Raw genomic sequence first — 24,657 nt, 5'->3', positions numbered from 1 at the left:
CTTTTATATCATGGATCTACCAACTATCAGCTGGGTGACCTTGGACAAGTTACTTCATGTCTCTCAACCACAATTTCCACATCCATAAAATGGAGAAATTAATATCAGCCTCATAAGAATGTTGTACCTACCTCATCAGTTTCATCACGTACCATCATTCTCTTAGAATGCTCTAGAATAGGGGTTGGCAAACTAGTGCCCTTAGGCCAAATTGGACCCTGTTTTTGTAAAATAAAGTTTTATGGGAATACAGCCACAGCCATCTGTTTACATGTCTATGCCTGCTTTTGCACTACAACAGCAAAGTTGAGTAGTTACTACAAGGACCATATGGCTTGAAAGACTGAAATATTCATATCTGGCCCTTTGCAGAAAAAGTTTGTTGACTGACCCCTGCTCTAGGAAGAATACACTGGCATTCTTTCTCCTCTTCACCATGGGACCTTTGCACACACTGTTCCTTTGCCTAAAATGACACTCCCACACCCCACATCTAATCCTTTTCTGTCCGTCTTACTCATCTCTTCATTACCTTGGGGAAGCCTTTGCTGATCCCACCCCACAACTGAACTAGATTACCTTTCCTGTTATACATTCTCATAGCATTCCTCATAGAGCTTATCATGATGGCAATTACCCTAATTATCTGTGCCCTTATTTATTTAATGTTTGACTCCCTATAGACTGCGAATCCATAAAAAAAATTGTCTGTCTTTTTCAATCCTGAATCTCCAGTGCCTAACAAAGTACCTGTAATATAATGGATAGATACATTCATGCATGAATGATATAATTTGTAAAAGGTACTTATTGTCTGCTATATACTGTATAAAGTATACTTTATAACAAATATTTTACCTAGTAGACGTGCAAATGGTTAAGAGCATAGATTAGGAGTTCAACATCCTGAGATTGAATCCCAGTTCTTCCATTTAATACATGAGGAACATTAGACAAGCCCCTTAACCTTTTTTGCCAGTGTCCCATCTGTAAAATGGGAATAATATTAGTACCAACCTCATGAAGTCTGTAATGAAGATTTATAATGTAATTAATATTATCTACATAAAGCATTTAGCATAGAGCCTGGTACACATTAAGTGTTCAATAGATTCTATCTATAATTATAATTATTGTTATTAATTATTTTTATTAGTGCAAGTCTTGATGGACAGCAGATATTGGTATGACCCCCACAAAGTTGACTCCAGCGTGCCCTGGAGTCAGGGCTACTGGGACAAGGTGAGCCAAGGTCTCCTCTCTCACTCCCACTCCCAACACAGCCAAACATAAATCAAGTCAGAGCCATGGTTAAGCAATATTCTTTCTTTAATTCCCCTTTGCAAATGGAAGCCCCTGAGCTGGTCCCCACCCCCACCCCTACCCCACACCTTGGGCCCACCCCAGATGAAAGGCCCCCAAATCAACCTGATGGGAGGAGGAGAGGAGCACCCCCTCCCTAGGATGGTCCATTTTAAAAAATCCTAGTCATTTAAGAAATGAGGCTGGGGACAGAAGGGAGCTGGAAAACAAGGCCAGGTCAGGCCCAACTGGAGATGCTGGGGTGCCGAGGACCTTTGAGAAGGGTTTGCAAGCACAGCCCTAAGCTCAGGGCCTGCATGGCTAAGGGAAAGGAGACAGACAGACAGATAGTCTGACTCCTCAAGGTCCTGCCTGCCTGGTCGTGGACACTGACACTCACCACCACTGCCACCACCACAGGCCTCCAGATGGAGAATTTTCCAGTTACTCTGAGATAGGGTTTGCTAAGCATCCCCTCTGGCCCCTGATCTGGGGCATCCCTGGGGTCCCTCTGAGACCAAACCTGGGAGAAGGAGGGACTCTAGGAACATGCAAAGGCGGGGAGCAGAGACCCCCGCCCCACCCTGCTGCTCTACAGGATGGTAGCTCCGGCTGCATCTGGGCTCCGAGGGTCCTTCACACCGATGATGAAGTTATTGGTTCTCCGGCTGCCATGGACCCAGGACAAGACATCTACCTTCTCCACGTGGTGACCCCTGGCTTCCAGGAACTCAATCTCTTCCTCTGTGAACTCACCTGAAAACCATTCCCCAACATATACACAGTCAGAGAGTTTAGAGCACTGGCTCAGGAGTCTGACGGTTAGACCTGAGTCCTGGTCCTGGATGCACTACTAAGGAGCTGTATGACCTTGGGCAAATTGCTTTACTTCTCTGAGCCTCAGTCTCCTCATGTATAATAAAATGGGTATTATCTGAGAACCTACCACATAAAGTTGTCGCAGGGATTAAAGAAGACAATGCACACAATGCACAAAGCTCAGAGCCTTGCATATAGTAAGTGATTGATAATGTACAGTCATTCTTAATATTGGAAAAAGGGCTTGGCTTTAGGGGTCTTCATTCCACCTGCCTAGGCCAAGCTGCCATCATTACTTGCCAGGATTACCACATAGCCCACTAACGGGTCTTTCTGCTTCCAGTCCTGCTTCCTTACAGCCTATTCGCACAGCAGCCATTAGTCAGCCCATGTCACTTGCCCTGCTCAAAACCTTCCAACAACTTGATGACTCTTCGAATAAAATCCAAAGTCCTTACCAAGGCATCTAATGCCCAACATCATCTGGAAACTTGTAACTCTCTAAACTCCTCTCCTCATTTCCTTCTACTCTCTCCCTTGCTTAACTCTGCTCTAGCCTCCTTGCTGTCCCTCAAGTAGGCCAAACATGCTCCTACCTCAGGGCCTTTGCACTTGCTGTTCTCTCTGCCTAGAATGCTCTCCTACTAGATAATCACAAAACTGGCTCCCTTACTTCATTCCAGTCTTCAAGAACTTCCTTGCCACTATCTAAAATAGCAGCCCCTGTCATTTTTACCTTGCTTTATTTTCTTTCAAAGTACTTACTGCTACCTGCATCTTGTTTATTTATTTACTGTGTCTCTCTCCACTAGAATGTAAGTTTTTTGAAGGCAAGAATGCTGTCTTGTTCACTATTGAGTCCCAGTGCCTAGAACAGGGTGAGGACACAGTAAATGTTAAACAAGTATTTTCTAGATAAATGAACAAATCCCCACTCTCTCGCATAAGTTCGGGTCTTCATCATCTCTTGCCTGGACCATTATCCCAGCTTCTTCTTGTGTTTCTCTGACTTAAGTTCTCCTCCCTTCAATCCACCTCCCCTACATAAAACAAATCGTGTCATATCCCTCCCCCGCTCAACTAGATAAAGTCCATACTTCTTAACATGAACCTCCACGGTAAGCCCTGTAACCTCACCTCCCATTGCTCCTCAACAAAACTCTGATCTTCTTACTTCCCCAAATGGGGTGATTTGGGATAGTTCTTGAGATAAAGACACACATTAAATAGCATTACATCACCAAGTTGGAAATCTATTCCCTTTGTGGTTCACTTTCAATCCTTTTGATAATAGAAAGGACTACATTCCATTCTGGTCTCCAACATTTCTAATCTCCTTCTTTAAAAGAGAGAGCAGACCTCAGAACATTCTGTGGGCAAAAATGTCTAACTAAAACCTAGAAACATTTGATTTTTTGTAGCTGTTTATCATCTATTTGTGACAAATGATGCCATTTTTCCATTTGTGATTATGATATAAGGTTTACTTTTAAAATACATTCAGGTTAAAAAGGAAATCCATTTGTAGACACACATTATGTAAATAATGCTTCAGATGGTGTGCAAATCTGTCAAAAGTCATGAAGGTACTGGATAAATTCTGAAGTTTGGGAAACAATGTCTCTAGTCCAGCTGGCCCCCTGGCTGTTCTCTGAGCCATTTTTTTCTGGCTTTGCCCAAGCTGCTCCCCCAAACAACCTGACCCCGTCCAGAGTGTTCTTTACCTCCACATGCCAAATTCCTGCTCATACATCAAGGTCCAGCCAGTTGTCACCTCTTCCATTAAGCCTCCCGGAGCCCTCAGGTGGGTGAACTTTCCCTTCACCAAGCCTCTGCTTGTCATGTCTTACACTGTGTGCCCCTCAAGGGAGGGCTGGGATGAGCACCCTCACCCCCACAGTAACTGAGCACAGAGCCTTACATTCTATAGAGACCTGAAGATGTTAGTTGAGCAATGTTCATTTTCAAGGACTTGGCCTCATCATCCATTAGCTGGGATCCAAGTGTCACTAAGCAACCACAGGGTGTGACTACTGAGGAATTAGGTCTGTGGCTTCTACCATGCTTCAGTCCAGGAGGTATCAAGAGCCATGCGGTAAAGAACTGAGTCTTTGGTATCAACCAGGTATGTATCTGATATCAATTCTGCCATTTATTGGTTTGTCTTTGACTAGTTTATAACCTCTGTGAGCATCAGTTTCTTTATCTGTAAAATGGGGAGACTGAACAAGCAAGGACCATGTCTCATGCAATTTTGTATCCCCTTTGGACTAGCATAATACATTGTTCTAATAAAAACTCCTCAAAGGTGCACATACTTTCCCAGTTATGAAATTAAGCTGTGTCCAAAATTAAGCACCCGTCCTTTTTAGAGGAAAGTCTTATCTCCTTACCATAATCTGTAAGGTCTATGATCTGGCCCCTGCCTGCTTTCTGATCTTATCTTACCCTCACTCACCCTGGTTTCCTTTCTACTCCTAAACCACCAAGCCCATTCCTGCAGTGAGTTCTTTGCATTTGTTCCCTTGTCCTACAAAGCCTGCCACAGTTCTCTGCTTGGTGGGCTCTTTCTCACTCTTCAGATCTCAGCTTAAATGTAACCAAAGAGAACGCTTCCCCAGTCATCGAGTTAGTCATATACATCATCCTGCTTTAATGCTCTGCAGAGCATTTGTTTTGCTTTTTCATATTTCTTTGATTATTTCTTTTCCTGTCTGCCTGTAAATGCAGTATCCCTAGCACCTAGGATAATGCCTGGCACACAGTAGGTATTCAATACAAACTGTTGAATGAATGGTTTGCAAAATGAACAACTATATCTTATTTTACAAATGAGAAAACCGAGGCTCAGAGTGGAGATGTGAATTTCCCAAGGCCACAGCCAGGAAATGGCAGGACAGGTTCCAATCCGCAGATCTTCCACTGTTCCAGTAGGAATTGGTTAAAAGAAACCAAACTTTCACTGGCACGGAGTTGGTGCTGGTAGAGGCAGGGGCACCCTTGGAAGGAGCCCCTTTCTCCACCCTGCCCTGTGCCCACCCCATGGGGACCTTTGCTCTTCACTCACTGTCCACCTGCAGGAGGTTGGTCTGCAGGTCGGGGTGCAGGCGGCCACGGGCCAGGCTGTCACTCAGGTTCCGGTTCAAGGTCAGGACATTCAGCAGGACCTATAGGCAGCCAAGGGGAAGAAGTCAGGGCTGTCCCAGAGGTGTGGGTTCAGGAATCCACAGCCTTCGCCCCTGGTCCAGACTCCTTAGTCTTTAGAACACTTACACCAGGGATGTCATCTGAGTTTCTCAACAGCCCCAGAAAACAGGCAGGCCTGTGATGACTGTCTCCATTTCACAGAGGGGAAACCAAGGGCCAGAGAAGAAAAGCAATTCATTCCAGAGTTTGGAGAGAGCTAGGGAAGAGGCATCACTAGCACCAGTCTGCTTTAATACAACCCAAGGCTCTCCTCCCTTCTTCCTGGCCAGGAGAGGGCTAATAGCTGGCGGTGGTCTAGGGCACAATGTGAGTACTTTCAGCTTAGTGGCTGGAAGTATGGGTAGGCTCTGTAACCAAACTGTCTGCCCATTCTTACTAAACTGAACCTAACTTCTTAACTTCTCTGGGTCTCAGTTTACTCATCTATGAAATAGAAATAAGGATTCCTCCCAAAGTTGGGAAGCTTAAAAGGGTTACCACGTGTAACACTGTGCCTGGCACTTAGTAAAATCTCCATAAATGTTAGCTATTTGTTATTATCTTCATTTTACAGCTGAGGAGACTGAGGTTCAGAGAGGTTAAGTGAATTCCCCAACACCACACAGCTGGAAATTGGCAGCACTTAGGCTGGGACCCAGAGGTGTCTAATTCCAAAGCTCAGGTTTGTTAACTCACCACCTGCCAAAGTACGGGCCTGACACATATATCAGATGCTCAAGACATTCATGGAACTGTTGTGAGGTGTTTTAGAAGGTAGCAGGCCCTTCCTTTCAAAATCAGACCCTAAAGAAGGCTGCTTGTTATTCAGATGTTGACTAGAGGCATGATGGGACTAGAGATTGACAGAGCCCAGGCAGCCCAGATGCTCTATCACCTCTCAATTCTACTGGTCCTGCGATTTCCCTGCAACCTGAGAAGACATGGCGATTCAGGACTCCATTTTTGCTAAGAACAATGTAGTTCATGTCCCCAGTGCTCAGGATGGGCCTGGCACAAAGCAGCCTCAGCCCATGTCTGCTGCGTGAGTAGGAGATGAGGACAAGTCAGAGACATGAGGGGCATCTGCAGCCCAGGTCACAGCTTGCCTCCTGGCCACAAAAGGCCCATCACGGGGGAAAACTCACCTGGGTCAGGCCGCTGAGGCCCCGGGCAGCTCCATTGGCCCCCAGGGCAAGGTAGGTCCCACAGAGTCCTTCTGCTGGCCGGACCACAGTGGGCAGCAGGAAAGACAGTGGCCGCTTCCCTGGCTGCACCGAGTTCTCCTGTTGTCAGAGGACCGAGACCACAGGGGAATAAGAGGTGGGGCAAGACAGGAAAGGGCTACTCCACCACTCTTCCAACATCTCTCTCTCTCCTGAATCTTCCACAGGCGCAGTCTTCATGGGGACTGGCCCATCCCTAGGCCACAGTCTGCTGTTTGTGAAATGGGCAGGGTCCCTGGATAACTGAGGTAGATAATGGACCCACTGAGCTAAGGGGCTGCTATGGGGCTACCATGGGTGGCAGGAGAGGGATCAAGCCAAGAAAGATGACTATGAGAAAGAACAGAATAATCCCCACCCTGGTCATCTCTATCTGTCTTTGTCCTGCTGGGGTCCCAGCCTGCAGGGAGTTAAGAATGCTGCTCTCACAATAGACAATAATTCACATCTCCTTTCTTCTTGGGTCCCTCTTAAGTGCCCCTTTAGTGCTCAGCATCACACAGTCATAAACTACTAATGCTGAAAAGTACCCAAAGCATCAAAAGGGGGCCAATATCCTCACTGTAGAGTAGGTGAAGAAACTGAGGACTAGAGAGGGGGCAAGACTTTCCCTGTGTCACACAGTGAGACAGTAGCAGAATGGGACGAGGTTTCTTTGCACCCAACAGGCTCCAAGCCCCGGACTTGGGCTGGGGATGAAGTGGACACCTTGTTTAGGCTGTTTTTCTTTATAATATAATTTCCTAGAAGAAGTGGGGAGGGAGGAGCAGTCATACTACTGCACCTTCTACCTAGCCTCAGGGTCCCCAGGGGAGGAGGGAAGCAAGGCCCTACCAGGCTGGGCGCAGGGTGGTTAGCAGTCCTGTTAGGCCAAGAGAAGTCCAGCATCTGGCTGTTGAGCAGGATCCCCGAGGGGGTGATGAGGCCGCTGCCAAAGGGCCGGTTCAGGGAGCTGGGGACCGAGGTTAGGGCCAGGTGAGCCCTGAGCCTGCCCTCACTCCCACCCACCCACCACCCACCTCCTTCCTGGTCCAGATGATCTCTTGTGCCAGGTTCTGAGTCTGAGCTGGCATACCTGACCATGGCTACAATGAAGTCATCAGGGCCCATGATCAGCACCTGAGCAGCCGTGGGAGCCCCATTTAGCTCATAGATGGGCAGGAGCGGGACAGGGGCTGTGTGGGAGTCATTGATCTGGCCCCGGAAGTAGGCAGCCTCCACTTTGCTGAAAAGACAAGAGGTAGGAGATGAACACACACCAGGCTCTCATTACACCCCACCTACCACACTTTGTGCTATCTCTTTGTGCGATTATTTGATTAATATCTGCCTCCCCCACTGAACTGTTAGGTCTATGAGAGCAGAGGCTCATTTATTCCTAGCATATAGGGAATAAACAGGAAATAGTTTTTGAACTGAATGAATTTATTTAGGTGTTATTCAGGTTTTCTTCTAGAGGCAATGTTTAATTTATTTCATGTTTAAATCAAGTCTTTTAGTTACTTGACTATATTCATTTAATCCTTTCTATGAAAGTACCTGGAACATAGGGGATGCTCAGAAAATATTTGTTTCGAATGAACAAACTGAATTCATTTAACCTAGCGTTTGTAGTCCAGAACTAAAGTTTTATTAAGAGTTTAGTTAGAGGAGGGTTTTGTATACAGGGACCTTTACTTGCTATTAGAATTTTTTCTTCAAGGCACAGGAGGACTTGGCACAGCAATAACTATTTATTGGATAAATCAGTTGAATTAATTTAACATAGGTGGTCGTGTTTTAGAGCTAAATTTGCACTGATCTTGAAAACATGCAATTTTCTATTTTTAAAGTTCAACTGAGGGTTTCTTACCTGATAATGGTTAGTTAGTTATCCTTACTGACTAGAGAATGACAAGTTACCAAGGATTACTGAGGACGTCCATTGAGTTTTCAACCACGAGGGCTAGTGGCCACACAGAGAAGGCACAGAGGGTTTTGTTTCAAGTGGTTTGGGGGCAGGCGGGGGGGAGGCTTGGGTTTTAGGCTTTATCCTTGTGGTCTTGAGCTGGTTTTCGTTTTTGGTTGCTGCTGTTTCTGCTATTTAATTATTAGCTGTTCATTTAGTCTCATCATTTGCAACTTAATTCATAGAGGGTTGTTTGAGTATCAGTATAAATTTACATGAACTGTATTTTTGGCTTCTGATTTTTCCTTTAGCTAGGCTTTAAGTCAGTTATAGTAGCAGCTAAATAGTAATCAATCTTACCTCTATTGCCAATTGAGAATAACAATGATATTTGTTGAATATTTATTATGTGCCAGACAACTTGCTAAGTGCTTTGCATGTATGATCTTGTTTAGTCCGCACCATGACCTCATGAGGCTGGCACTGTTAATGGCAGGCCCTTGTAGAAATTGAGACTTAGAGAGTTTAAATGACTTGCCCAAGGCTGCACAGCTAGTGGATGGTGAGGCTGGGATTTGAACTGAGGCAGTCCAACTAGAGCCCACAATCTTACTACTATGTTATGCTGCTGATGTAAGTACATTTGAATCAAAATCCCCACCACCTCTAGTATTTGCTTGGGGGCTCTTTTCATTGTTATTAGGCTTTCTTTTTTTACTCAAAAGGGGGAACAGATGGGTCCATATAGGTGCCCTGCTAGGGTCAAAAAAATGTAAGAGCTATATAAAGTAGACCACCTTGTTGTACAGATGTGGAAACTAAGGCGCAAGGTGAGGCAACTAGTGTCACACTGTGAGTTGGGGTTGAGCTGAAATTGACTTGGGCCTCCAGGCCTTATTGCTCCACCAGCTGCTTTTCACCTGATTCTTTCCCCACACCTGCCACCGCTTCTGCAGTATCCAGGGTCCTGCCCTCAGGACCCACCTGAGCATGTCATCCATGCTCTCAGTGATGGTAGAATCGTAGACGGGATCTCCCAGTCTGCTGGCCAGAGCTAATGCGATCTTCAGGGTCTGAAAAGAGAGCAGGGGTGTGGAAGAGGTTGCCAAGCCCCTCCCAGCACCCACACCAGGTGCTGTGTGAGAAAACTTGGAGGTGATTTAGTCAGGCCTTCTGGCACTACCCCATCCCCCCACTCTTAGTGTCCGCAGACCCAGGGTGGAGTGGAGGGGTCAGCCTTACCTCTGCCACCCAGTGAAGAGCCTGTTCCTGGGATACCAGGCTGGTGAGATTGAAGCCCTCGAGGATGTTGAGAGCACTGATGAGGGCAGGGCCCGTGTGTGGGGGTCGGGGACTGAGAACCAGGTGGCCTGAAAGGACAGGAAATTACCGACGGCAGGGGAGGGGTCAAGGCATCTCCACATCCCTCCATCACACAGACTGAAACCACTGCACTGAACCCCCTCAACAGGTAGGAAAACTACACTGGGAGGCAAAGGGACCCACCCAAGTTCACACGGCAAGTCAAGGGCAGGGCCAGGACTCCAACCCAGAACACTTGTCTTTAGTTTCCTCGTCCATATGAGGAAACTAAGGCTCAAGAAAACTGTGATTTGCCCAGAGTCACACTGCAGTCCATTGGCAGAGCAGGGACAGGTGTCCAGATGTCCAGAGTCCTGGTCCACCATGTGTCTCCTTTCAGCTCCTCCCTTAGGCCAGGATATTATTCAGGGCTCCTGCTGGTCCCACCCCTGAAACTTCCTGGAAACAGCAAACTTCTCTTTCTATTTGAGGCCCCTGTTATTGGATGTTTGGACATCAAAGGAACAATAATAATACTTGACACACGACAGTAACGTTAACTAATTAACTCATTTAATCCTCATAACGGGTACTGTTATCCTTCCCATTTTACAGGTAAGGAAACTGAGGTACAAAGAGGCAGCTGGTCCAAAGTTACAAGAGGTGAGGGGAGCCCAGAGTACTCAAGGTACTGGCATTGCCAAGAGAACCCAGGCTGCAGAGGGCAAATGGAAATCAAATACTACACATTCAGTGCCCATTCCGATCAGGGTAACTTCCAACATCATCTCATCACCTCCTCATGGGCACCCTGAGCAGTAGGCACTATTATTATCTCCATTTTAAGGAGGGAAACAAGGCTCTGAGTGGGAAGTGGCTTGTTCAAGGTGAGTGGCACAGCTGGTACTCAAACCCAGGTCTTCCTGGCTCCAAAGCTATGCTCTTCCTCTGCTCAGTATAACACCACTTCTGGTAGAAGAATCAGGCTTAAGAGATTGAGGCCTGGAAACCTGAATGCAGAGGCAGCCTCTCCTGGAGCTTGAGGTTATCTGGGCCTCCTCGAGGGGAGAAAGCCTGAGAACCTTCTGAGGGACTCAGGAACCTACCACTTTGCGTTTGCAAACATGGAGTTTACCCATGTCATAAGCTTGGCTTTCTGGGTTCCTCACTGGTTTTGAGTTTGGCGGGTTAAGTTCCATTCCTCCCCTGGGCCTCAGTTTCCTTTTGGCACAATGAGGGGGCAGGTCTCTGACTGTCTTGAAGGGTTTGTTTTAACCTGAAGCTAAGATGGATTTTGGTCTTATGGACTCTTCTTAGGAAGCATAGGGCAGTGAGAGTGGGGCTGGGGAGGGGGCTGAGGCAATACAGACCCTGAATCAAGAAAACCTATGGGGCTTCCCTGGTGGTGCAGTGGTTGAGAGTCCGCCTGCCAATGCAGGGGACACGGGTTCAAGCCCTGGTCCGGGAGGATCCCACATGCCGCGGAGCAACTAGGCCGTGCACCACAGCTACTGAGCCTGCGCTCTGGAGCCCGCGAGCCACAACTGCTGAAGCCTGCACGCCTGGAGCCTGTGCTCCGCAACAAGAGAAGCCACCGCAATGAGAGGCCCTCGCACCGCAACGAAGAGTAGTCCCCGCTCGCTGCAACTAGAGAAAGCCCGCGCACAGCAATGGAAGACCGAACGCAGCCAATAAATAAATACATAAATAAAATAAATCTTTTAAAAAAAAAGAAAACCTATGGCCAGAACCCCAAATTCCAGGCCTTAGCCTTTGTCCAGACCTCCCTCCCCATATCCTAAATATTTGGGGTAACTGACTCCACAACTACTTTAGAAGTAGGCTGACTCTGGCTTGCTTCAATGGTTGGCTGTTTAGGCAGCTCACTGCTTCGGTTTCTCTCTTGTGAAATGGGGAGGAGCCACTAGGCCAAAAGGATGTGGCCGTGGACTGGGAGGCTTCTCCTGAGTGGGGACCCTGGGAGCTGGGGGAGAGGTCACCTCTGTACACGCCACACACAGGCTTCTCCAAGAGGGCACTGTAGTTGCTGAAGTCCTCCTCAGTTATGACACCCCCTGCATGCTGAGCCTGGAGGGGAGAGAATGACCCCCACCACTGTGAGTCACACACCACACTGTGAGCATGCGGTTTAGCCTAAGGTATATGTTTGGATCATACACAGATCAAATGGTTATCAATATTGTGCCTTCTGCAGTTCCCATCGTGGCCTTTAGGGACCCCATCAGCTGTGGGTACCCCAGGAAAAAGGAAGGGGAAAAGCACTAACAATAAGCACCCACTATGTGCCAGACATTGTACTGGATACAATCTATGAATGACCTCCTTAGCTTGGCATTCAAGGCCCTTTGTGATCTGGCCCCTGCCTACCTCTCCCACTTCACGTCCTGCTATTCCCCAATGAGCTCTGTACAGCGACCCAGAGTGACCTGCAGGTCCTGAACTCACGACTCCATGTCTTTGCACATACTGCCCTCTGCCTATGTAGAAGGAAGATTTTCCACTTACAGCAGCACTTGCCTAGGAGATATCAAAACTGAATTCTGCATTTCACTACAACCAACTAAAGCCACTCCAAAACCATGAACTCTGGATGACCCTCGTAGGACAACCCTTAACAGGACATAACTGAGCACTCTACTGAGCAATGATCCAATCTTGTACAAACTGATGGGCTCATTCTATCCAGCATGCTAATTTTTAATCCTAAATTAGCATAACCACTAGGAATCCTCTCCTTTTTTAGTACTTTTAAGTACCTGAAGCTTGTGACTTCTAATCTACCCTCAGTGACCTACACATTGAATTTCTTGGCTTTGTCTGGTAAGTTAATAAGCTCAGCTTTGGGTTTTTCTCTCTTAAACCTCTGATGGTCTTTGTTAGAGTTTCCTTCATCCCCTTCTCCACCACCAGGAGAGGACACGCAACCCAGGTCTGGCTAATCAGAGCATTCCTTTTCCGTGCTACCGTGACTGGTTTGGGAATAGTCATGAGACCTATGACGGGCTGATGAGACATAACCTTGAGGCTTTGCTGGAACTACTTGAATGAGAAAGGCTCTTTCTCTGGGATGGCTTGCTGGAAGGATGGCTAGTGGAGAGCAGGTATGGAAAGGATCTGACAGAGAGTGATTTCAAACAGTGGAAAGTAGAGTTGTGAGACCAAAGGAAAGAGAGACAGAACAAGTCCTTACAATGTGGATGGAGTCCCTGGACCCAGTAGATCTAAAACCAGTACACTGCTGGACTTTCCAGGGATGTCCGTTTGAGATAGGCATCTATCTCCACATCTATAACTCCAATGCCCAGCACAGAAGCTGGCACAGAGCAGGCTCTCCATGAAAGTAGAATGAATGATGGACCTGTTTAATTCCCACAACTGTATGGCAGAGATAGATATAACCACCTGCATTGCACAGATGAGACAATCACTGAGTTGGTCTGTGTATCCTTATCTTGAACATAATTTTCCGTTAGTGGTTTTGAACTATCAACAATAGTTCTCATAACCCATTACTGCCTCAGACTAAGACTCTTTGGGGTTGGGTGGTAAGCCCTTGTGTCAATCCTCCCCAATCCTGATAGTCACCAGTGAAGATGGTGTCTCCCTCAGTCCCTAGAAATCCAGGGAGCGGGGTGGGATTGTGGGCTCAGGGAAGCTGAGGCTGATCCTGGGTCTCCACCAGGCCTGGGAGGGCCAGGACAGGCCACTATACAGGTTGGTACCAGCCCTGGGGAGCTCAAAGGTACCTCTCTCAATCAAGACAAAATATTCTCATCACCCTAGGAGGTTCTTTGTGCCTCATCCCAGTCAACCCCCCCAATCCCCCAAACTACTGATCTGATTCTGAGGTTAGTTTTGTCTATTCTAGAATTTCAAGTAAATGGAATCCCCAGTAAATATATGCAGAAAGAAAGACAGGGAAGTAAGGGGGAAGAGGACTTCTCTGCAGTAGGGTCCTCTGCCGCAGGGCCGGGGGTGCTCCATGCGCTCACCTCGGCCACCATCTCCAGCGTGAGGTTGCCACCGGCATAGAAGGCAGCGGGGCCATAGGTGCCAAGCACATCCAGCACCGCCGCCAGGTCAGGCCGTCGCAGCAGTGAGCCAGGTAGTGGCGGGTGACCCGAGGGCAGGAACGTCTCACGGAAGCGCTCAGACGCATTGGGTGGCGGCTGTTCGGCCAGGGCTTGGGCTGCGGGCAGGAACACGAGGCTGGGATGGGGGTGTTGGGACTGTACATGCAACAGGTGGGGTGGATGAGGGCTGAGAGGCCGGCCCTAAGCCCTCCGGCCCCCCAGGAGCCTGTTACAGGGGGTGGGGTAGTGGTGGTGTATATGGACCAATCCCGGATCCCTCCCAGTGAAGGTAGGGTGGTGTGCGGAGGGGGTCTGAGGAGCAAACTGGAAGAGAGGCACTTCCTGGCTTAGGACCTAAATCGCAGAGCTTCCCTCTCCCCTCTCCATCAAACTCATGCCTTTCCCTCCACCCCCAGGCCCCACTGACCTAGATCATGGGTCATGTTGAAGCCATCTTGGGCCACAGCTGCTGCGAAGGCGAGGACTTGGGACCATGGCAGCCTGGGGGAGCCGGAGAGCAGGGGGTGGAGGAGGTCCTGGGGGGAGGAAGAAGGGTCCTGGGGGGGGAGGGGGGTTCCTGGGAAGGAGAGTCCTGGCAAGGGAAGGGGGTATTAGGAGGGGGTAGTTGGGAAGGGAAGAATCCAGGAAGGGAGGAGAAGGCCACCCAAGGAGGAGTGCAGGCAGGGGCCCCTGGTCCCCAGGGGGAGAACCTTTACCTGCCATAGAGCTGGTGAGCTTCGTGTAGCCCCTTCACCATTCCGGGAACCCCCACCAAGAGCCCAGGCTGGGCAAGGCGGGCAGGTGAGGGAGAGAGGAGACCAGGTCACTGGAAGGGGGGGCGCTGGGCTGAATTCCGCAGAGCCCCAAGCCAGGGATGGGGGGCTGGCACAGGGGAGAGACACAGGCCAAGTATCCCAGAGGAGGGACAAGCTGTCCCCAGCAGGCATCCCTCCCACCTCCCTGACTTCCTATCAGCAAATGCAGAAAGGCCTCCTTTATCTGTCATAGCTGAGGGATTTATAAATTAAGCAAACCCTTTTAAGAGCCAAGACATAACAATTTAGATGGAAACCTGTCTAGATTGGATTATACCTACTCTTGCCTTTTAAAACAGTGGACAAGTGACCTTCATTTAACCTTTTCATTAACACACCACCATTACTCTGAGCTGTGATAATTCAGGGGTGTGTTTGGCTTTTGCCACTGCACTAAATATCTATTTTTCCAAGTTGTTCTATTTCCTCCTTTGCTCTCAGTAGATAGTGGGTTTGCCTCCAGCAGTTCCTCTATAATCTTCCAATATGTCATGGGCTAGGAAAGTTACCAACAAGAGCCTCAGAATGAGATGTGTGAGTGATAGTGCAGCTACTCTGTGACATCTCAGACTGCTCAGTGGCTCTTTTTCTTCCTTCTTATGTGCCAGATAGGCAAGGTCACCAGAGAAGTAAGGTGGTGCTGAACTGCCTGTTATCAAACATTCAGATTTTTTGGTTCATTATTATTATTATTATTATTGGCTGCACCGTGCAGCATGCAGGATCTTTCCCCTACCGGGGATAGAACCCACATCCCCTGCAGTGGAAGCGCAGTCTTAACCACTGGACCGCCAGGGAAGTCCTGGTTCATTATTTTATTTTGGGGGCTGCCTATCTCCCTCATAGCCTAAGAGCATCCTGCTTAACTCTTTCCCTCACCTCCACAGTAAATATTCAGCAAGGTAACGCTTGGGTTAGCAGAAGGGCAGTGAAGGGAGACACCCCCCCCTTCTCACCAGGGTCCCCACCTTGGTCTCCCAGGATCTCTGCAGGGCCTCTTCTCTGAGAGCCCCTGGTGCAGACTCCCGGAAATCAATTAGGTGGCTCTTATTCCGTCGGATGTCATGTATCAGCATCACACCCCCACTAGGAGAGACACAGAAGGGGGAGGGTGATGATAAGATGCCACTCCTCTGAACAATTAACCTGCTGTTCCTCAAGCCCCCCACGCTGATGGCTATAGGCTCAGTCTGTCATCAGGAGTCAGGTGTCTGAGCTCCCTCCCCAGCAGAGATTCAGAGACTCAGCTACCCTATCAGGGTGGGGAGTGAAATAAGAGGGTGGGGGACCCAGAGTCCATGGACTTCTTCCAGCCTGTTACTGGAGCCTTTAACCCCTGACGAGGGAAAACCCAGAGACTGGGAGAGCAGGATGTTCTGCTCCCCCTCTGCCCCCACCTCCTACCACAGTTGGACCCCTGCCATCTTCCTGCACCTGCCTCTGTGGTATGTCCCTCTCCCTCTCCCAGGACTGAATTACGTAAGGACCGACTGTACACAACCAAAAGTGGAATTTCTTTCGTAGGGCCTGGAAGGCTGGTCTTTCAGGAGCCAAGATATGGACTTGGTCAGCTTGTCCCTTTTCTGTGGTTTGCTTCCATCTGAGACGGGGGTTACATCTGAGATAACTGGCCTGCCAGCTAACATAATAGGGAAAGCAGGACAGCTAAACAAAAGGGAGTGGTAGGAACTATGGCCAAGTGGACAGTACAAGCCCCATCATGGGAAACAGCTTCTATTCAGCTCCAGATAACTGCAGCCAGGTGAGAATGTAGGCCCAACGTTATTAGGTCTCCTGATTGTTCAAGAAATGTTAGAAATCTGGATTTTTATGAAAATTCTCAACTTTTTAACATCAGCAACCAAATTTTTAAAAATTTAAGTGTGCAAACTAAACCAGGCTGTGTGCCGGGTGTGGCCCATGGTGGCCGGTTTATAGTCTCTGTTTTAAGAGGTCTTACCCTGGGATGTATTTTTGGAGGATAGAGGATCCATTGCTTTCATCAGACTCACAGGGATTTGTTTTAAGGATTTGTAAACCCTATAAGTTGAAGTATCACAGCCTTAATTAATGACAGTATACCCCCAACTGTGTACCTCACTTTAGAGTTTATGATATCCTTTTCCCAGTTAAAGAAAAATCTTCTGAAAACACCTCCTTGGACTCCATGTAAAGAGAAGGGGGCAAGATTGGGTGTAGAAAGAGAAAATGCAAGGAGCTGGGGCCCAGTTGCCCCTCTGCTCAAACTTGGAGGAGCGCACATGAGGCCCACAGACCAAGAGACAGAAGGAGGCCTGGGGCACCCCAACCTCCGCAGCTGGGAGCTTCTTACCCGCCCAGGCCAGAACTGTGAGGAGCCACGATCCCCAAACACAGGGCTGCTGCCACAGCTGCATCCACGGAAGATCCCTGTTTACTGAGCACCTCTATGCCCAGCGATGTGCAGTGGGCGGCATCAGTCACCACAGCGCCCTGGTGAAAGATCTGGAAGGGGGAGGGGACTAGGTGGGGGCAGAAGGGGCCCCCTGCCTCCCAAGGGAACCTCCACAAACCCCAGAACCTCCAACAGAGGGTGGGGATGGGAGCCCTGCCCTTTTATCCCCTTGACTCTCCCCTACGAGTCTTTCTTTACCTCAAGTGCCTCCTACCTGATAAGTTCCCTTCTTTGAGCTCTGTCCGCCTCATGCCCAGGAGGCCCTCCCTTGAGACCTTCCTCTCCCATGTCACCGCCCTCTCCCCTTTCCATTTGCTGGCCCCCTTTCACCACTCAGCCAGTCCTCAGTTACCAAGGTCTCCTTAAGCGCTTCTTCACCCCTCCTCCCCAGGTTCTCTCCTCTCCCCCTCCACTTCCTCCTCACCTGGGGGTCCCCGAAGTAGATCTGCATGATGAGCGCCACAGTGACACCGGTGGCAAAGGTGAGGCAGGCCGTGACGATGACCGTGAGCCCGTCCTGGCGGCAGGAGCACTCGGACGCTGCCGCGGAGAACGGGTCTTTGCGCGTCTCCCGCAACGGCGACCCGTCCTGGCTGCCCATCTCCGACGACGACGACGGCAGCCGCTGCAGCCGCGCTGACTTCAGGAAGGAGTCCGGGTCTGCGGGCGGTGGGGGTCGGTCTGGGCGCCTCTTACCCGGCCCTGCCCGCCCTCTAGGCGGGGCTATTCCGCGTCGCCCCCTCTCTCCGCCGCCCCCCCCAGTCAAACTCCAGTAGACAGCACTGCTCCCCTTTCAGCGTCTCCCCGATGCACCCCAGGGAGGGCCGTTGGGGGGGCGTGGGGGGTGGTCCCCGCTTGGAAGAGACAGGGACCCCCAACTGGTCAGCAGGGCGGCTGGATTCCCATCCCTAGGCCACATTGCCCGGGACCCAGGACCCGGGGCTGAGAACACTTCCTGGAGAGGCAGGGGTTGGGCCCTCCCTGGAAACCAGATCCTGCCCCAGCTGGGGCCCAGCCTTCTGTGCAAGGAGGCAGCTCCATAAACTGAGCGGAGGGGCCCTGTCTTCCAACCTTGTTTTCTTGATCCATCCATCCATTCATTCACTCAACAAATATGGAGGGCCTGCTATTTCTCTGGTCCCATGCTAGATGCTAGGGGAAAGGAACAAACAGTTCCTGCCCTCATGGGTTTTGAAAACCAGTGGAAGAAGAAGATAATAAACAAGTAAACAAAGGAGTATATCATTACAAGTTGTGGCAGGTGCTATGAAGAAAGAGAAGGATGACAAGGTCCTACTGTATAGCACAGGGAACTATATTCAATATCCTGTAATAAGCCATAATGGAGGGACTTCCCTGGTGGTGCAGTGGTTAAGAATCTGCCTGCCAATGCAGGGGACACGGGTTCGAGCCTCGTCCGGGAAGATCCCGTGCCGGGATGCCACGGAGCAGCTAAGCCCGTGCGCCACAACTACTGAGCCTGCACTCTAGAGCCCGCGAGCCACAACTACTGAGCCTGTGGGCCACAACTACTGAAGCCCACGTGCCTAGAGCCCATGCTCCGCAACAAGAGAAACCACTGCAATGAGAAGCACGCGCACCACAACAAAGAGTAGTCCCGCTCACCGCAACTAGAGAAAGCCTGTGTGCAGCAACGAAGACCCAACGCAGCCAAAAATAAATAAATAAGTAAATAAATAAATAAATAAATATTTTAAAAAAGCCATAATGGAAAAGAATGTGAAAAAGAATGTATATATGTATAACTGAGTCACTTTGCTGTACAGCAGTAATTAACACAACATTGTAAATCAACTATACTTCAGTTAAAAGAATAGAATTATAACAACAACAAAAAAGGATGAAATGATAGAGAATAATGGTGTGTGTTGGAGGCACTTAGCTGGGGAAGTCAGGCAAGGACTCTCACAGAGGCGACTTTTAAGCTGAGAACTAAGGGATGAGGAGCCAGCCATATGTAGAGCAAGGAGTGAGTGTGTAGAGTGTTCCAGAAAGAAGGAACAGCAGGTGCAAAGACCTTAATGTAGGAATACATCTGGTGCATTAGAAAACAAATAACCAAAGTTGGGGTGGCTCTGGTGTGGTGAACAAGGGGAAAGAGTAGTAGGTGGAGGCTAGGGCAGATGCGCTGGGCCTTGAGGGCTTAGTGAGAAGGTTGGATTTTACCCTGAGAGCCATAGGAGGCCACTGGAGAGTTTTAAGCAAGAATATGAAGCCGTCTGTTTTGTGTTTTAAAAAGATCCCTCTGGCTGCTATCTGGAGAATGGATCTAAGGATAATAAAAGTAGAGACAGGGGACATTTGAAAGCTACTTACTTGCTGGGTGACTATGGACAAGTCATTTCAAGTCATGAGGCTCACTTTCCTCATCCTAATAATGGAGCTGATCCCTAACTGGCTGGATGGGTACAAGGATTCCATAACGTGATGTATACCAGGCACTCTGTAGGTTCTCACTCAAAGTTATTTCCATTTCTTTTCCACCCTGGCCAGGGCCAAGACCCTCTTCCATCCCATAGTTTCCCCCCTCTGGGATATATTAGCCTTGAACCCAGGTCTCTAAATGGTCTAAAGGTCCTGGGTGTTTGTGAATAGTAAAGAAATAGCCTGATACCTTGACCTTAATATGTGACTATACTCACAATGTGTTTTTAAAAGTTCATTCATTCAAAATTTTTTGAACACTTGCTACTATGGCCTGGGAGTATAACCCCTTTAAAAGTCTGTGGGATAATATTAAGAATTGACTGTTGTATTTTCCTGTTTAAAATACTATCATGGTTCATCAATGCCAAAATGATAAAAATCCAAGCTCCTTAACCTAGTGTTCAAGGCCCTCCATAATCCATACTCCCCTTTTTTGTATAAATAAGAAACCACATACATATATAGATAATTTTTAGAAATTCTTCATGGTGGTTACTTTTGGGGGAAGATACTGAAGCTGGGAATGAGATGGAGTGGGAGAATTTTTTGTTTGAAATTTTTGCCACTTACATATATTTCTTTTGTTTTTTAAAATCAATGCATATATTTTTAAATAAATAGGAAAAAATGCAGGAGATAAGAATGGAGAAGAGGACTTTTACTTTTTCTCACTGTTCTTTTTTTTCACCATGAACATATAATTTGTTTTAAAATTTCTATTTAAAAAAAGAGACTTGTCTTCTGGAAGCCTCCCTCAGTTGATCATGCTTGATTCTAACCCTCAGCACCAGCACCAGAGTCTGTAAATAAAACTAATTTACAGTTGATAAACTAATTCAAGTTGATATTTCCAGGCACTTGTCCTCAAATCTGTTTTCTCCAATCAGATATGAGGAGCCAGGAGATGAAGATGCTACGGCCCCATCAGAGTTAGATATATTCAAGACTTCTTATTCTACCAATAATTTACTATGAATATATAATAGAAATATAAATGAATATTGTTATCCATTTATTCAATAAAAATATTTACTGAGTACCAATTGTGTAAGTGGTGGGGAAGCAATACCATTGATTTTGCTGATGTGTAAGGACAACAGCAGGACATTGGGAAAAGGCTAGTTTGGGACCAGAAGAAACAAGTCATTTGGGAGAAAAAGGATGAGCTTAATTTTGGCTATTCTGAATTTGTGGGACAACAGCAGGAGTTGTCTGAAGGCAGTTGGCTTAGAAGGCATCTAATTTTTATCTGCTTAGTCACCATTCCCCACTCAACTTTCTTTTAGAGAACACCAAATCCCCTCTCTCCTTCCTCATTCCCTCATTCCTGATCAGAGTGAGTATATGACTTAGGCCTAGCCAATCAGAACAGGCACCTCTGTACAGTGATTGGTTCAGGTTCACGTGACCAGCACCAGCACCAATGATATTCAAACTCTGTTTTGTTTTGTTTTTTGCTAAAATATTGGGAAAGAGAAAGACTTTCTTGTCTAGGTTGCTAAGGTGGTAAGATGTAAGCCTGTTGCTGCTGGGGGCATCTTGCTCCCACAAGATGGGAGGTTTTCTGAAGATGAAGCCCATAAAAATGAAGGCAAAGCAAAAGATGGAGAAAATCCAAATCTTTTTCAGGTACCTCAATGCAGCTATGCCTGAAGCCCTATATCCTGAACTTTTCAGTTATGCTACCCAATAAAATTCTCTTTTTAGATGTAGCTCAGTTTTAGCTGGGTTTATGACAAATGAACCCTGAACAGAGTTGACTTGGCAAGTCTAGCACTCAGAAGAGAGAGCTTAGCTGGAGACTGGGATCATACCTGGCTTGCTTACTCCCCGAGGGGAGAATCACTAAAGATTTTTGAAACAGGGAGTGACATGATCAGAAATGCAGGGTGCTGGATGGATTGGGTTGGGAGCGGGTGGGGGAGAGTCAGGAAGCAGGAAGAATAGCTAGAAGCGTATGGGTAATAGAGATAAAAGAGGATGGTGGCTTAGTCTACAGTGGTGATGACAGGGATGGTGAGATGGAATTTGGAAGATAATTAGGAGGAAGACAGAGAGCATCTGGCCACTATTTAGAAGTAAGCAGAAGGGAGAGAATCATGGGTGGCTCCTGGGCTTCTACCTTGGGGACTGGATGGATGGCAGTGTCATTAATTGAGAATGACACTGGGGGAAGAACAGGTGCATGGGGAAGAGAGGATGAGTACAGCATGGAACATGTTGAAGGTGAGGGACTTTCAGGACATCTAGAGGCAGATGTCTGGGAGAGAGAAGAACACATGGGCCTGGAGCTCAGAAAAGAACAAAGAAAGTTTTCGCCAATCTTGGAGTGGTAACCATCTAGCTCTGTTTTCCACAGGGCCTGCTGTGGGGTGCCTGGCACTTGGTTCTGTGGAATGGCAGGCTAGAGGCCAGCTGGGCACAACCAAAGTCCTGCATAAGAGGATGGGGCAGTGCCATCAGGTGGCACCAGCAGGTTGACAACATAGGGGGTCATGTTAGCCAGCAGGCTGGTCCAGCTGGGCCAGAGGAGCCTTGGGGCTTGGAAGTAGTGCTGGGAGACATGGTATTGAAATGACTACACAGGTAGGATGGCAAGGTCCTTGGAACCTTAGTGCACAACTTGGCATAAGGTGCGGCTTCCTAGAAACTCAGGCGACCAGGGTCTCTGCTGGATTTTTATACAGTTGAGGGCAGAGCCTGTATTAACTCCTCAAGGAACTCCCTGAGGTTTGAGAACTCCCTCCCTTGCCATTCTTTCATCCTGAGATCTTCTCTTTCATTCATTTATTTCTTCAACAATTTTTATTGAGAGCTTAGCACTGTGCTCGATGGTACAGAAAGGATGGTGAACAAGACAGTCATGATCCCATCCTCACAGGGCTTATAGACATGGAGTAATCAAAGGTTGCACAAATAAATAATCACAGGTTTTGATAAATGCTAAGACATTCATAGGAAAGGAGGATAAAACATATCAGGGGTTTCCAATCTCTCTCTCTGGGAGAGATAGGCATTCCCAGTTGAGCTGGAAGAGGAAACTAAGACCTAGGTCAGGGTAGGTGTGCCCATTGTCACACAGTGAGTCAGGGCAGTGCTGGGACCAGAAGTAGTACTCTTGGCTCCTGAATAAAGGACCTGGTTTCAGGCTGGTATCCACCAGGACACATCCTCCCACTGCTCTCCCTGCTACCTCCTGATTCCAGGGCTACTCCCTTCAGAAAATAAGTTTTAATCTGTGGCTTTGACATGTGATGACCATAAGCCTCCCCACCCTCCCCTCAAACCCCCTCCAGGACGGGTACAATCTAGTCAGGTTGGCAGGGGCTGCTGGTCAGGGCCAGGTGACTGGAGAATTGTGGAGGGGGAAAGAATTTGGGGCTGTCAGGCTAGGAGTAGCCACAGAAGGGCCAGGCCAGAGAGGGCTGGGCAAGAGAAGCAGGATCTGCCAGGCTGGTGAGGGATAGGGCTCAAGTGCAGGCACTGAGAGGAAGAGAGAGTGAAGTAGAAGGAGGCTCTAATGCCAGGAAGTGACGTTGAAGGAATGGGGGATGGAGGATGGAGGATGAAGAATGGAGGGGAGGACAGAGAGCTGAGCCACATGGACAGGAGAAAGAGCATTAGGGAAGAAATGCTCGGAGAGCTTTCAGCCCCAGGTGTCCCCCAAGCCCTGTCTCCTGTCTCCCTACTCCCACCCCTTGCAGTTCCTGCAGAGGGCTGAAGAGAATACAGTAAAATTCTGGAGCCTGCTTCCTAGGGGGCAGGGTACCTTACTAACATCCTGGCCTGATCCACTGCTCTGGGAGGGGTGAGGTATCCACAGGGCAGTGAAGGTGCTCTGGTCCCCAAGGACTTTGAGAGGTCAAGCAGTCCATCCCCCTGTCTCCCAGTACCATCACTCGCAGATGGATGGGAATCATATTCTCTTTACCCCTCCCTGGACACGAAGAGATTCTCAGCGTCTTCTCATGGTCTCTCCTTCCCACAATCCCTGGCTGTGGGGAAGTTCTTCTCAAGACCTAGCCTCTATCCATCCTGCTGCAGTCTCTGACTTGGTTTCTTCTATCCTGTTCTCTGTGACTAGAGAAAATCCTCTTCTAGGTGATCACAGCTGTTCCTTAGGAACTCCCCACCAACATTCCTTCCTTATTAGTTCGTTCTTCCCAAGGGGGTAACCCCAACCCCTCCTACTGCAGTCCCTAGCATCGTTCTCCCTTGTCGCATCCTAAGCCTCCAAGGCAGAAATGTATCCCCAACCCTACCAGATAATTAACAGAGACAAGGGAGGAGAAGGGAGAGGTCCAGGAGGAAGGGAATGAATTAGGGAGATGGAGCTGGAGGTGATGCTTCGCGCAGATGAAGGAGGACCGGGGACGTCCCAGAGGGCAGGGACGGGGCCAGCGGGCCTCACCGGTATCTGGGTCTCCCAGGAAGGCGTCCTCGTCCTTGCGGCTCCTCAGAGGGACCGCGGGCGCCGGCTCGTCCTCCGGGAGCCTCGGGAAGCTGGTGATGCTCATGTAGTCCACCGGCGAGTAGGCGCCCAGGGCGCTCTCCTGACTGGCCTCGTTCTCTGCCGCCATCCTCGCCCGCGCCCCCAGCAGCGCAGCGCCTGCCGGAAGTGGGGCGGCAGGGGCCGGGCTGGAGCTGGGTGCGGGGGTGGGGGGCGGGGGTGGAGAACGGTGGGGAGGAGTGAGGAGGGCGGGGCCTGAAATCCTGGACCGCCGGGAGGGGGCGCCTCAAACCCGGATCCTGGAGGGTGTCGGGGTTTGACTCGGCCCCGCCTGCTTAGCGTTGTCAGCCTGCATTGGGAGCGCAGGTTGGGGTGTGGGTGTGGATGTAGAGCCTGGAGGACGGGTCCGGGTCGCGCAGTCGGGGGTCAGGAGGGAAGAGCACGCGGTAAGCGCGACCTTAGTGGCTCGGGGCACCTTACGTAGCCCAGGGACCAAACCCCTTCCTCCTTCCAGTTTGAGCTAGGATCCTCCTCAGACTCCAGGCTCCTTCCTCGGCTCGCAGTCCCTTTCACTGACTGCAAACCTCCTGTCGACCCCAGATACTGTCTCTAATGCCAAACTCCTCGAACGTCAGACCCCTCCTTGGACTCCAAGATCCTTATCCTCCTATCTCAGACTCTTCCTCCGACCCCAGA

The 24,657-nt window shown here is 48.9% G+C and overlaps 1 protein-coding gene across 7 annotated transcripts; it reads right to left on the bottom strand.

Moving 5' to 3' along the window:
• Positions 1 to 1,390: 1,390 nt before the first annotated feature.
• On the bottom strand, positions 1,391 to 24,140 carry GGT7 (gamma-glutamyltransferase 7). 7 transcript variants are annotated; one of them, XM_068566205.1, is made up of 15 exons: positions 23,923 to 24,140; positions 17,488 to 17,723; positions 16,962 to 17,113; positions 15,586 to 15,715; positions 14,531 to 14,598; positions 14,242 to 14,315; positions 13,734 to 13,930; positions 11,721 to 11,808; positions 9,661 to 9,788; positions 9,403 to 9,491; positions 7,606 to 7,755; positions 7,365 to 7,482; positions 6,453 to 6,590; positions 5,189 to 5,288; positions 1,391 to 2,058 (listed from the first exon to the last, which is right to left on the bottom strand). In XM_068566205.1, exons 1-15 carry the CDS (start codon positions 24,089 to 24,091, stop codon positions 1,895 to 1,897), a joined length of 2,001 nt encoding a protein of 666 aa, XP_068422306.1. In that variant the 5' UTR covers positions 24,092 to 24,140; the 3' UTR covers positions 1,391 to 1,894. The 7 variants fall into 7 exon arrangements, with proteins under 7 accessions (XP_068422306.1, XP_068422307.1, XP_068422308.1 ...); XM_068566206.1 differs by having other exon boundaries at positions 15,598 to 15,715; XM_068566210.1 differs by having other exon boundaries at positions 1,902 to 2,058; positions 5,196 to 5,288.
• Positions 24,141 to 24,657: the final 517 nt, after the last annotated feature.

This window comes from Eschrichtius robustus, chromosome 16 (genome assembly GCF_028021215.1).
Source record: "Eschrichtius robustus isolate mEscRob2 chromosome 16, mEscRob2.pri, whole genome shotgun sequence".
NCBI lineage: Eukaryota > Metazoa > Chordata > Mammalia > Artiodactyla > Eschrichtiidae > Eschrichtius > Eschrichtius robustus.
Note: the sequence above shows the minus strand (reverse complement) of the source record. Positions and strands in the feature narration are given on the sequence as shown.

Bases quoted from the DNA above. Each gene is read 5' to 3' on its own strand.
- GGT7 (XM_068566205.1), bottom strand. From the start codon at position 24,091: ATGGCGGCAGAGAACGAGGCCAGTCAGGAGAGCGCCCTGGGCGCCTAC. The intron at 17,724-23,922 runs GTGAGGCCCGCT...CACCGCCCGCAG, and splicing joins CCTGGGAGACCCAGATACCG to ACCCGGACTCCTTCCTGAAG. The intron at 14,599-15,585 runs GTGAGAAGGGGG...CGCCTTGCCCAG, and splicing joins AGACCAAGGTGGGGACCCTG to CCTGGGCTCTTGGTGGGGGT.